The sequence below is a fragment of the Mya arenaria genome, chromosome 3 (genome assembly GCF_026914265.1).
Source record: "Mya arenaria isolate MELC-2E11 chromosome 3, ASM2691426v1".
NCBI lineage: Eukaryota > Metazoa > Mollusca > Bivalvia > Myida > Myidae > Mya > Mya arenaria.
Genome location: NC_069124.1, coordinates 48460556 through 48473811, shown reverse-complemented (window position 1 = coordinate 48473811; position 13256 = coordinate 48460556). Strand labels below are relative to the sequence as shown.

The following is a 13256-nucleotide window of genomic DNA, read 5'->3' as shown; positions in this document are numbered from 1 at the left end:
AATTGGTTATACATAAACTCACAAAAAGACTGGACAAAAGTGGTTAATAGTGTTTTAATTTACAGCAAGCTTATACAAACTTTGCAAAAGGAAAATTTCTGTTGATTGCAAGCAGATCAGCACCAGAATAAAACACAATACTACATATCAACTACGAATACAAAAGATTGGAATAAAACCTAATGCTTCTTATCATATACGAATACATTTGAACGGAATAAAACCTAATGCTACAATAGCATATACGGATACAAATGAATGGAATAAAACCTAATGCTACAATAACATATACGAATACAAATGAATGGAATAAAATCTAATGCTACAATAGCATATGCGGATGCAAATGAATGGAATAAAACCTAATGCTACAATAACATATACGAATACAAATGAATGGAATAAAACCTAATACTACAATAACATATAAGAACACAAATGAATGGAATAAAACCTAATGCTACAATAGCATATATGGATACAAATGAATGGAATGAAACATAAAACTACAGACCATATACGAATACAAATGAATGGAATAAACCTTATGCTACATATTATATAAAAAGACAAAATAAAGGGTTAAAACGAAATACATATACAAATGAATGGAATAAAATATAATGCTACAATAGCATATACATAAACATAAACATATACAAATAAATGGAATATATATAATGCAACACTAACATAAACATACAAATAAATGGAAAAAAAAAAACCATAATGCTATAATATAATATACAATTATTAATAATAGTAATAATTCAAAACCACAGTCTAAATTATGATCCACACAGGGGCGCACTCATTACATATATAAAGTTAAACATAGTGTCAGTAACAATCACTTTTGACAACGCATGTCACACATTGTTGTTTTGGCACTTTGCATTCTCCGAGTACCGAGGCTGAAACCCCGATTTTTTTGGTATGTAGAAACAAGCTTTCAAAGAACATTCGGTAATCCCAATGGTTCAATATGGTGCGCATTATTTGGTTATCATACTCTTAAATTTGTTAAAAATATGTTGAACGCTAGATTCCGGTAATTCGGTGCGCAATTGGGAGAAGGGTGTGTTTGTGGGCGTGTGTATTTGTTTGTGATGGGGATAAACTCTCAGTCCTAATTTAAAGAATACCAGCTCTACCAATAAACAGCAATTGATGATACTGTTAACAACATGCAACTCAAAGTAACACACAAGAGCTCGTCATGTACGTTCATTTTTTCCTAGATGGTTCTTTAATATTGCTTGTCAGGTTTGATATATATCCAGTCCCTAACGCTCAAATTCCTGCATTCCATCTCACGGTCAGACATTGGCGTATGTATTGCTTGTATTGGCGTGGTCCAGAGCAACATCGTGGCAGAACTGGAACTGTCCCTGAAACCGAAAAAGTCAGTCTGTAGAACATAAATCATGTTTGAAATATTCTCTATTGACACTGAATATAATATTTATTCTTGCTCTTATTTTGCACAGAATGCGAATACAATTCCAAGAGGTATCCAATGTCAAAAGGAAAACTTGTTTTAAATTCTCGTAAGAGTTATATTAATGATGTTTGTTTGCTAGTTAAACCATTTGAAAAATGACCGTTCGTTGATAAAGAGTACTGATCTTAATACCAAGGAGATAATGGCCCTTTAAAGGTTTGCGGCATACCGTTTGATGGAAATGGCTATTTCTGCTTTTTATGAAAATACCACAGGTGCTATTATTTATCTCATTCTTTAAGTGTTTAATTAGTATACGATTGCCAAACTTTCAGAATGTGTTGCATATAGCCTTAAATTGAACTATAGGAGTTTGTTTAATGATGTAGTTTACATACGAAAGTTGGTATGAGTTGTTGCCTGCGTGTCCGTAGGTGTCGTATCACGAGAGGGACAGACACGGCTCCTGTACTGGTCAGTGTGTCCAGTATGGTCAACAACACCGCCACAAGGCCGCTCCGCTCGTATCCCGTACTGTCAGAATCATAACATCACAAATTTTAGCGCTCGATCTTTGAATATGTTCACTTCATGGTAATATTGTAATATAACTTAAACATGATTACTGAAGAAAATGTCTTCGAAATATATAAATGAAAATAAAACAAATTTAACATTCACAAAAATCGCCTTATTGGCGTATTATCTCCATTTACTTCTTTCGGAACTCCTCGGCCATTTTTATCGAAAGCAACCTCGGATGTATATGGACGGTTTACAATGTCAGAAATCTGTACACTTTAACTACGCTGCAAGTAGATCGCATAGAATTTTCAATTTAGCAGTTAAACTTAATGACTTAACTCTTGGGAATCTTGATTATGTTTTCAATAATTCGCTTCACTGGCTATCAATTTAAACTTAGATATACAAATACAAGCTTAAATACTACATTTTATTTATAACATAATTCAAAATTGTACGAACTACTTCTACTGATGTACCGGCATACTAATACATCCGAGGTCGTTTTCGTAAAAAAATGGCCGAAGAGTTCCGAATGCCATTCACTTAACGAAAGGGTATACGCACAGACAGGTTATTAGGACAGGACTGTTTAGATTCGCCTTTCGACGTGTCTCCACCTCCTGTAGTAGCTGCACAAATGTCTTCTGATCCGATGGAACCACCTGTTGCCTCGTCCATTTCTTGTACACCAGCTGGCAGAACTCTTTCTTACCCTTAAATTCATACCAAGACAATTATGGTTTTATACTATGTTGCTAACACGTGCTCAATAACTAAGACTTGTATGGCATAAACATTGTGATAAGAAACATGTATATACAATTTGAACATTTATTCCAATCTTTTTGAAAAATAATAATTGTGCTTAAACCGACACTGATTCTCGCAATTTCGGGGCAAAATGGTGAAGCCAAAAGGTGACAATTAGCTACTTTGTCGCCTTCATGCATGTTCGTCTTGTCGGGACTGTATGGAGAAAAGGCGAATTATTTTCGACTGATCAATATGCAGGTATACAATTGATGCGTTTTCGGCCTGCCAACGCAAAATAATAGAATATCCTCGGGTTTACAAAATGCACTGTCCCCGCAACGAAGTAAATATTATAATATCATGTCGTCAAATTTTCTTCATCGAGGTTTAAGCGCCGAAACCCGTAACGCAAGATGAAGACACACACCAGCAGATGCCTGACGCACAAATGTAAACGCTTTATGTAAACTCATTGTTTTTTATGTGGGCCAATGGCAATCGAATATTTTTCAAATTTTCTGTTCATTAATTTTAGGTGGATTGACTTTGACGTATGCACCATAAATAGTTTCATGGATTATACTTCTGAATGTCTTTTTTTCCACCAAGCCTTACTTGTAAAACAATCGTCAGTAGGAAAAGGTAGCATATACTTGGTGATTGCATTATAGTATGTAAATGACAATCGAGAATGTTCCAAATTTCTGTTCATTAATTTTATGTAGATCGATTATGACGAATGCAACAAAAATACCAAATAAGTTAACAGTCCAATTTTGACTGTAAACATACAACAGAGCTGGCTACCTCAAAGCCCGTTCAATCATTTGTAGATCGCCCGAATATACTTATAGTAATACCTTTCATATGCGTAATGAATGACAACGTCGAAACCAAATAGATATCAAAGACACCTACACTTATATCCACTCATTAGCCTATTATCATTTATTTTGTTAAATCAACTGTTACCCCAGTTTTGTTTGCCAGAGAGTATTTTCTGTGTATGATGCTGTCCGATGTTTTCTCCTTCTCAAGACGAACTGTGAAAGGTCCGATTGTGCTTGAGCCGCTGGTTGGAAGTCTACCCACCTTTAACATACATTCAAATCACAATTTAAATAAAGACTATTTAAGGGGTGGTGATACTATTGAATCGTATGTAAATATATTCTTGAAGAGTAGCGCAAAATACAAAATACAACAAAGGCTGGCAATGGGAGATGCCACATTGTTATCATTTTAACTGAGGGCCTAAGCCGTATTCTGTTTTCCGATCATATGGAAAAGACAGTTGCAACCGTTCCGTACTACACTATCGTATTGACTTGAATTAATCACACTCGTGTATTTAAAAGGAAGAGGGTAGCACATTTGCTATCCAGAGAAGCTACACCAACCAGTTCTCTTCCTTCGTCTGGGAATGAGACCACGATGCGGATGTCATGGTCGTGTATTAGGCGACAAAAGTCCACTAGCGTGTACTCTAGGGGTGTCTGGCTCACCACGAAGGCGTAGCGGTCACTCAGCGTCTGCAACACACTAGATACTTGTCTGTGTGGTCAATTATGGCTATACTGCATGAGTCGAAAAGCGAGTGCCTAGTGTTCGATCTTTGGATGTCACAAGCACCATATTAGATGTACCGACATCGAGCTTGGTATACAAATCTTAGCATTTCCTTAAATATTTTTTATATAACTTAAAAAATCTAAATCAAATATACTTAATTATAAGCAACAAATTGTAACATTTTCCGGAATTTTCCGGATTTGTATCATTTACCGGAATGTAAACAGCATTGATGTAGTCGTTGCGACCGCTTACTGGCGTGCGAAGGAAAGGTCGGTACATATTTTCTGAAATTAAAGGAACACTTTCTGGACAAACAGAACGGCTGTAACTAGAAAACTATTCCACACGCACACGCGCGCACACGCACGCACGCACGCACGCACGCACGCACATACGCAAGCGTGATAAAACTGTCCTTAGTAAATGGACACATAATAAAAATACTTCAGCAATTTACATACGGGCAAGTACGGACTGCGATCTGTTTTTGCCGACGTTCTCCGGCAGCTTTGCGAAACGAAAAGCGTCAATCTCTTGACCATCCGAGTCCAGGCGAACTTTGGACAACACCATCGTCTGGTATGCCTTCTCATTCTGAAATACGGAGTATTGCCACAGGACAAAGGTATAGGCTACACAGGCTTAACAATTGTTTTGGAACCAGAGTACAAATTTTGAACAGCGCAACATGCGTTGTTGTAAATTGCTGAAGCTTGTGAAAGCTGCACTCGTATAAAAACACAATTTCATGTTGGTTTTTTGTTTCTTTTCATTTTACATTCACCTGTTGTTTCTGTTTGTTGGTCTTGGTCATTATGCTCTTTGTTTTACCAACAATGTTAAAGAAGATAAGCTTTCATTAAACCGTGTACATGAATGTCTGCATATACGTACCTCATACTCTAGAAGAATGTTTGTCTTGTTGAGGACGGGGTCAACCTGGAGAAGGCGTTGGTGTTCTTTGGGAAACTCGTCCACCGGAACTGGCCAAGAAGACAGCACCAGAGCCTCGTACATAACCTCGTGTAGGAATTTGTACTGACTCTGGAAAAAGAAAAACCTTCAATTGTACAATGATAATTTGTGTCGTACCTTTACACATATTTATTTTATTTGTGGGAAAAATAAATTGAGCGGATACACAAAATACCGTCAAAGTGTTTTATGTATTCAGTAAATTGTAAGTCTAAATTTATTTGAAACATAATTTATTAACAATTTATTTTTTAATGTAGCTCATTTTTAATAAAAGGGATAATATATATAAGTTTTCTGTTGTTCTAGAAACAAAGCAAGATAGTAGGTTCGACATACGAGCGTTTGGACCATATTAACGCGCTGGTCCCTGAGAGTGTTCACACACTGGACTACGTCAATGACGCCAGTCTGGTTGCCCTGGCTGTGCAGAATATCCATCGCAATAAACGTCCCCGTTCGTCCAACACCAGCGCTGAAGGGTACAAACAAACGCTTATCTACAGAAGACTACATGGTCGCTATTTCCTGTGATGTGTTCTTAGTATACGAAATGTCAAAACCCTGAATTATTGAAGCTGAGATGACCGACAAGGTAAACGATAAAATAGATAATGTTATTAGAGGGAAAATGGTTGAAATATTTTTAAAACACTATAAGTATTCTGCACTGGTCAATGCAAAATAAGGTCACGAGTTGCAACAAATTTCATGTTGGTTAAATTCATGGGGGTAAATCCATAAATTCACCCACCTGCAATGCACAAGCCATGGCCCGGCACATCGGGGATCGTACGCGCGGACGGTGTACCAGAACACAAGCAGGCTGGCGGGGCTGTCCGGCACATCCTTGTCCGGCCACGCCGTGTAGTGGAACTGACGGACACTTCGTGCAACGTCCCGATTTGTCTGTCACAATGATCACAATCACAATCTCAATTTAAAGTCTAAATGTCATCGGCTTGTATGATCAAATCCCAAAATCAAAAGGTATCTTTCAATCATCTTTGAAAGCATTTCATTTAGATGGCAAAAAGGAAAGCAATATTTATTTCGGAAAAAAAATATATTCGAAAGGACAATACACCCGACATAAAGAAGTATATATGTGCTCGATGTACAAGTTACATTTTATTTTGAGTATAAACGATTGGTTGAAAAACGTACGGATACATATACTTGTGTGCTACGTTTTATGCACTACGTCATCCAGCTATTGTACATTGCAGATGGTCAGAATGGCTTGTAGGATATCACATGGAAAGTAATTTACGCGAGTATCAGCTTGCATGTAGGTACAAGCTTAAAGTATAATTACGCAAAACGCTTTTACACTCAGTTGCATTTTAAAATGCCCGTGTAGCAACAAATACAAGTTACAGTGTGTTTCGAAATCTCTCGACAGTTTCCGACCGGATTCCGTATTTATAAATATATTAAAAGAGCTATCACAGTCACTTGGCAAATGCCCCTGACTGATAGCGTTTATAAGATCACAAGATATAATTGTGAAACCCAAGGCAGCACATTAATCAATTGGCATTAAATGCTTGTGGAGTGTGGAGTCATTTATGTTCATGACCAACCTCTTCACCAATTGTGAGGACCGTACTCCATGCGTTATATATATACTGATCGGAAAAGGCTTATGTCTTCAAAGTCAATGTGGCCCTGCAATTTGACCCGCATTTTTAAAATCAGTAGGGTCTCCTGCTAGTCATTATCAACACCCCTGCTCGGTTTCGGTTGTTGTTGTTGTTGAGTTTATAAAGGTCTGCCCGCGCCCTATAATGGCTGCATTATGGCTTGACCCCGTCACATCCCCAAGTGTGACTTAAACAGAATTTTGAAGCCAAAAGGGGAGCTTTACCCCCATCGGTTGATGGGATATTCGTCAAAGGAGTAATTTTTTAAACAAAAAGGCCGCGAAACCTGCGATGAATGACATCTAGGGAGGTCCCACAGCTCTGAATATTGAAATGGTTTCATTTCTCCAGTCTTGTATCTTAAAAAACATTTACGTGTAAGAATGGTATTTTTTTTGAAGGATGGGCAAGACTCACGGTCAGTTCATTGACAAGAAAGTGTTGTGAGAACAGGACTTTTTGCCCACTATATGTATTAATATTTCTAATATATATATGAACTGACCACTATGTTGTCGATGCCCGACTATTGCCTCACTATTTACTTATTGGAAATTCTTCAAGACCAGAGAGTGCGTTGACATTACTTTGCCTACATGTTTTTTAAATGTACATGTACATATATAGAGAGGGTTATTATGGTTGTTTTTAAAAATAATAATGATTAATAATATAGGTTTTTTTTTTTTTTTTTTTTTTTTTTTTGCCTGCGCCCGATTTTTTCCATTTTAATATGTATGTGCGGGATAAAAAAAATACATAGTATACTTTCTATATACAGGTATGTAGCCCCTGGTCCAGTGCCTTCTCTTTTTTTATCAATAGGTCGTAACCATGTATATTTTCAAAATTTCAATATATTTAAGTGAATGAATGAATTAGGGCTAGGATCAAAAACTGTTTTTCCTAACAATAAACCTGGACCAGAAGCGTTATATTACAACACCATCACCATAGCATGTAAAATCATCATGGACTTCTAATAGCATTATGGATGTAACGGTTTAAATCGGTAGAATTGTTAACTCAAAATGTCTTTATACAGTTTATACCGATATTGGTTTTCTTTCTTGACAACTTCGCCCGAAAAATAATTTGGTTTCGTTTTAGGTTATGGTGACTTGCATTTAATAATTTATGGTTAAATCGATGTATATCATCATACTCCTTAATACCTCATCCTTTCATGTGAAAACGAAAGAAGAAAAGAAAAGAAATGTTTTGTCACCATAATGTAGATTGAAAATCAGTAATTTATAGCTACTAAAAGTAGTAGAGATCCAATTTATACGCGTTCATCTCATAACTCCAGGAATGAAATGTTTGTTTACCGGACTTGATAATAATGGATAGTCGATTTGGTATTCATCGTTCCAAATAACCTGCTTAAATCCATGAATTCCATTCGTATGTTTCGGTAATTCCAAAAGGTAAAAAATGTAAAACAATAAATATTCTATATACATTTGGCTGTTAGCTTAGTATTTCGTTCATCGTGTGAATCACTATCGTGTGTGTCGCTTAAGGTGCCGGTTATCGTTTCGTTCCCTCTATGCTCATTCTTGTTCAATATAATATAATGTGTTTGTAGTTGTCAGGTAAACCTGCCATATTTGTTGTTTGTAATGAACGTATCTCTAAGCAAGGCGCCGGAGGGGATCGTGATGCCCCTCACTAAGATAAAGTTTTACTTATAGGGAATTATTTTCTAAGCTTCATTAGGATGTTTGAGCAGTCATTGTATTACCACCCTTTTGAAAAGGGCCCCAACAACAGGTACACGGCGTATACAATGAACGTGCTTTATATTTTACTTAGAAAAAAAAGAAATTATTTATGCTTTCTGTTTCTTTTGGATGATAAAGCAGTCGTTGTATTACCACCCTTTTAAAAAAGGGCCCCAACAACAGGTACACGGCGTATACAATGAACGTGCTTTTTATTTTATTTTGTTTTATTTCTCAAGTTATTATTAATGTATGTTTTTTGCTTCCTTGGGATGTTAAAGCAGTCATTGTATTACCACCCTTTTGATAAGGGCCCCAACAACAGGTACACGGCGTATACAATGAACGTGCTTTTTATTTTATTTTGTTTTATTTCTCAAGTTATTATTAATGTATGTTTTTTGCTTCCTTGGGATGTTAAAGCAGTCATTGTATTACCACCCTTTTGATAAGGGCCCCAACAACAGGTACACGGCGTATACATTGAACGTGCTTTTTATTTTATTTTGTTTTATTTCTCAAGTTATTATTAATATATGTTTTTTTGCTTTCTTGGGATGTTAAAGCAGTCGTTGTATTACCACCCTTTTAAAAAAGGGCCCCAACAACAGGTACACGGCGTATACAATGAACGTGCTTTTTATTTTATTTTGTTTTATTTCTCAAGTTATTATTAATGTATGTTTTTTGCTTCCTTGGGATGTTAAAGCAGTCATTGTATTACCACCCTTTTGATAAGGGCCCCAACAACAGGTACACGGCGTATACAATGAACGTGCTTTTTATTTTATTTTGTTTTATTTCTCAAGTTATTATTAATGTATGTTTTTTGCTTCCTTGGGATGTTAAAGCAGTCATTGTATTACCACCCTTTTGATAAGGGCCCCAACAACAGGTACACGGCGTATACAATGAACATGCTTTTTTATTTTTTGAAGATTATTATTTATGCTTTGTGCTTATTATTGATGTTAAAACAGTCATTGTATTACCACCCTTTTCAAAAAGGGTCCCAACAACAGGTACACGGCGTATACAATGAACATGTTTTGCATATGTTGTTTAATAAGTGCTGTGCTATTTAGACCCTATTTCTTATAGAACCTTTTGTTTTGTGTGGTATTAAATTTTGTTTAGGTAGTTTATTCCCGACAGGTATGCAAACACTGCTTCCCTTACCTTCTCTGTTATATCAGGTTCGGGAAACAGCAGATGATACCTGTCGATGACTGACATATTTAGTTTCAGAAGTTCTATTTTCAGGCTTTCTTCGGTTTCGGTTCCTCAGGACCAAGCATAAATACTCTAGTTATCATTCAGGCAAGCGTTTGTGCTCAAGGCTACCACGACCGTGACCGACTGACCAAACAATCAATAGGGGTCATCTTAAGGTCATGGCCAACGTCCATAATAAGCTCGAGAACCTTAGGCCCGAGCATTCTCTAGTAATTAATTCGACACATCTGGTCTACCTACGGACGGATTGACCGATATGTACAAAGCAATATACCCACCGATTCTTCGAAGACAGGTATAAAGTCATATCTAAAATAAACCAAAATCAACCCACCCACCTTCTTGAACACTTTTAGATCCCTGACGACGAAGTCGCTTTTCTCCTGCTCTGCCGTAAGCACCACCACAAACATACCGATCTCCTTCTCCACATTTACCTCCCCCCAATACTGCAGGCATTTGATCTGAAAAAGGTTATATCACGTATACTGTTACCGTAAGCAATCTTTATGGATGAAATAAATTGAATGTACGCAATTGATTTACCAATATGCTTCTTCATCGTTTCTTCTCTACGATGTGATTCATCGCAACAGTCAAAGACCCTTACCATAGCAAAATTATACCGTGCGGGCATACCATTCTTTAGAAGCTTTATTACAAGAGACACAATATACTCCAATACGAGATGTGTCGATATGCATGCTTATCCTGCTAAAACTCCGGGGCATGATTCCGCGACAAAAATATATTCTTAAAGCACAGAGAATGTTTGACACATTACTGGCTAAAACTAAGACACTTTCAGAAAGTAGTGTGTTGATTAATGCTTTGCTATAGCTAAGCGCGAGTTGACACAATTTGAATGGTTTCTAAATTTCTACATGCTCGTTGACACTTACTTTTCCCAGCTCGACGAGGTTTGTCACCATAACGACCGTGATGACGTCTTTTTCCCAGATCATCCGAATAAAGTCTTCGATCATAGCGTCCATAGGACCTGCACGGATAGAGTGTCGAAATTCTTCGAATTATAATTAATCAGTGAAACCAAAACAGGAAAATGAATTGATATTAATTAGTCATATACAATCATCTAATCTTACATATTTGTTTTATATTTCCGACTATCGTCAAAGAAACAACGGGGGCATGTATAATTATTTTAAGATTTATTAAGTTTTCTTTTTTACATTCAGATATGTTTTCAAAGCGATTTATGGAAAAGTACAATTATTTGAACATAAAAAATGTTGCCGGTAGTATACTTAACTTATTTATAAAATAAACAGAATAGTGATGATATCTGTTTACAAATACCTTGTGAAGCAATGTACTCTGGCCTTCCGGAATATCCCTTTAAAAAAGTTCATTCCAATGTTAATTAAAATTAAAAAATATTTTGCAGAGCCATTTAAGAAAATAAATATATTCATCTGAATGGAACAAGTGCGGATACAGGCCGTACTTAACCTGAATGAAACAAGAATCAATATAGTCAATATTGTACACTTATGAAACAAGTATCGATGTAGTCTGTACTGTATCGATCTGAGGCAAGTATCGATGCAGTCAGTACTGTATCGGAATGAGGCAAGAATCGATGCAGTCCGAGCTATATCGAAATGAGGAAAGTATCGATGCAGTCAGTACTGTATCGATATGAGGCAAGAATCGATGCAGTCCGTGCTGTATCGGAATAAGGCAAGTATCGACGAAGTTCGTGCTGTATCAGAATGAGGCAAGTATCGATGCAGTCAGTACTGTATCGGAATGAGGCAAGTATCGACGAAGTTCGTGCTGTATCGGAATGAGGCAAGTATCGATGCAGTCCGTGCTGTATCGGAATGAGGCAAGTATTGATGCAGTCTGTACTGTATCGGAATGAGGCAAGTATCGACGAAGTTTGTGCTGTATCGGAATGAGGCACGTATCGATGCAGTCAGGACAGTATCGGAATGAGGCAAGTATCGACGAAGTTCGTGCTGTATCTGAATGAGGTGAGTATCGATGCAGTTCGTGCTGTATCGGAATGAGGCAAGTATCGATGCAGTCCGTGTTGTATCGGAATGAGGCAAGTATCGATGCAGTTAGTACTGTATCGGAATGAGGCAAGTATCGACGAAGTTCGTGCTATATCGGAATGAGGCAGTTATCGACGCAGTCCGTGCTATATCGGAATGAGGCAAGTATCGATGCAGTCAGTACTGTATCGGAATGAGGCAAGTATCGACGAAGTTCGTGCTATATCGGAATGAGGCAGTTATCGACGCAGTCCGTGCTATATCGGAATGAGGCAAGTATCGATGCACTCAGTACTGTATCGGAATGAGGCAAGTATCGATGTAGTCTGTACTGTATCGATATGAGGCAAGAATCAATGCCGTCCGAATTATACCGGAATGAGGCAATTATCGACGCAGTCCGTGCTATATCGGAATGAGGCAAGTATCGATGCAGTTCGAATTGAACCGGAATGAGGCAATTATCGACGCAATCCGTGCTATATCGGAATGAGGCTAGTATCGATGCAGTCAGTACTGTATCAGAATGAGGCAAGTATCGACGAAGTTCGTGCTGTATCGGAATGAGGCAAGTATCGACGAAGTTCGTGCTGTATCGAAAGGAGGGAAGTATCGACGCAGTCCGTGCTGTATCGGGATGAGGCAAGTATCGATGCAGTCAGTACTGTATCGGAATGAGGCAAGTATCGGTGCAATCAGTACTGTATCGAAACGAGACATGTATCAATGCAGTCTGTATTGTACAGGAATGAGGCAAGTATCGATTTTGTTCATATTGTACCTCCATGGAACACAAACATCGATATAGTCTGTACTGTATTTGAATTAAGTCTATACTGTACCTGAATATAACAAGCGTTGATATAGTCCGTTCCTCCTTGCTGTTTCTTCAGATGTACCCTTGAGTGATCGTCTGAAATATCGCAATTGGAATAATGTTTTTATTGTTTACCATGCTGTACCTAAAAAAGGACGAAACGTTTGACCACAGAAATTAACTTTATAATAGCAACGTTTTGGGTTTCACAATTGAAAATAACTCACATGCATACAGGTTCTTGTATCTACTCTTGCCAGCATTCGCCGGGTCTCTCGCAGCGGTTGCTGGGTGAATCATGCCGGTTGGAATTGCCTTCAAATGTAACATTTTTGCTTTCAAATAAAAGGCAAGTTTTAAGAAAAAACTCAATTTAATAGGAAGGAGTTACCATCAAAATGCCAATGACTTTAATGGCTTCCTCTTATTAATTAGTTTTACTCTGCTTTATTAACTTCATGGTTTATTACAAATGATCAGGCTCTCCTTACATGCGGTACTTTTTACCATAAATATTGAGTTTTTGTTAAA

General features: G+C 37.3%; 1 protein-coding gene across 1 annotated transcript in view; it reads right to left on the bottom strand.

The window, feature by feature from the left end:
• Positions 1-48: 48 nt before the first annotated feature.
• Positions 49-13256, bottom strand: part of LOC128229316 (uncharacterized) — a 29467-nt gene continuing 16259 nt past the window's right edge. The window contains exons 20-34 of the mRNA XM_052941170.1: positions 12953-13040; positions 12751-12821; positions 11205-11241; positions 10787-10884; positions 10223-10348; positions 6030-6184; positions 5615-5750; positions 5195-5344; positions 4762-4894; positions 4511-4584; positions 4126-4257; positions 3698-3817; positions 2537-2685; positions 1843-1978; positions 49-1391 (exon numbers count right to left, since the gene is read on the bottom strand). Of these exons, the coding sequence (XP_052797130.1) occupies positions 1320-1391; positions 1843-1978; positions 2537-2685; positions 3698-3817; positions 4126-4257; positions 4511-4584; positions 4762-4894; positions 5195-5344; positions 5615-5750; positions 6030-6184; positions 10223-10348; positions 10787-10884; positions 11205-11241; positions 12751-12821; positions 12953-13040 (1677 nt within the window). The 3' untranslated portion in view covers positions 49-1319. The remainder of the gene's footprint in view (positions 1392-1842; positions 1979-2536; positions 2686-3697; positions 3818-4125; positions 4258-4510; positions 4585-4761; positions 4895-5194; positions 5345-5614; positions 5751-6029; positions 6185-10222; positions 10349-10786; positions 10885-11204; positions 11242-12750; positions 12822-12952; positions 13041-13256) is intronic.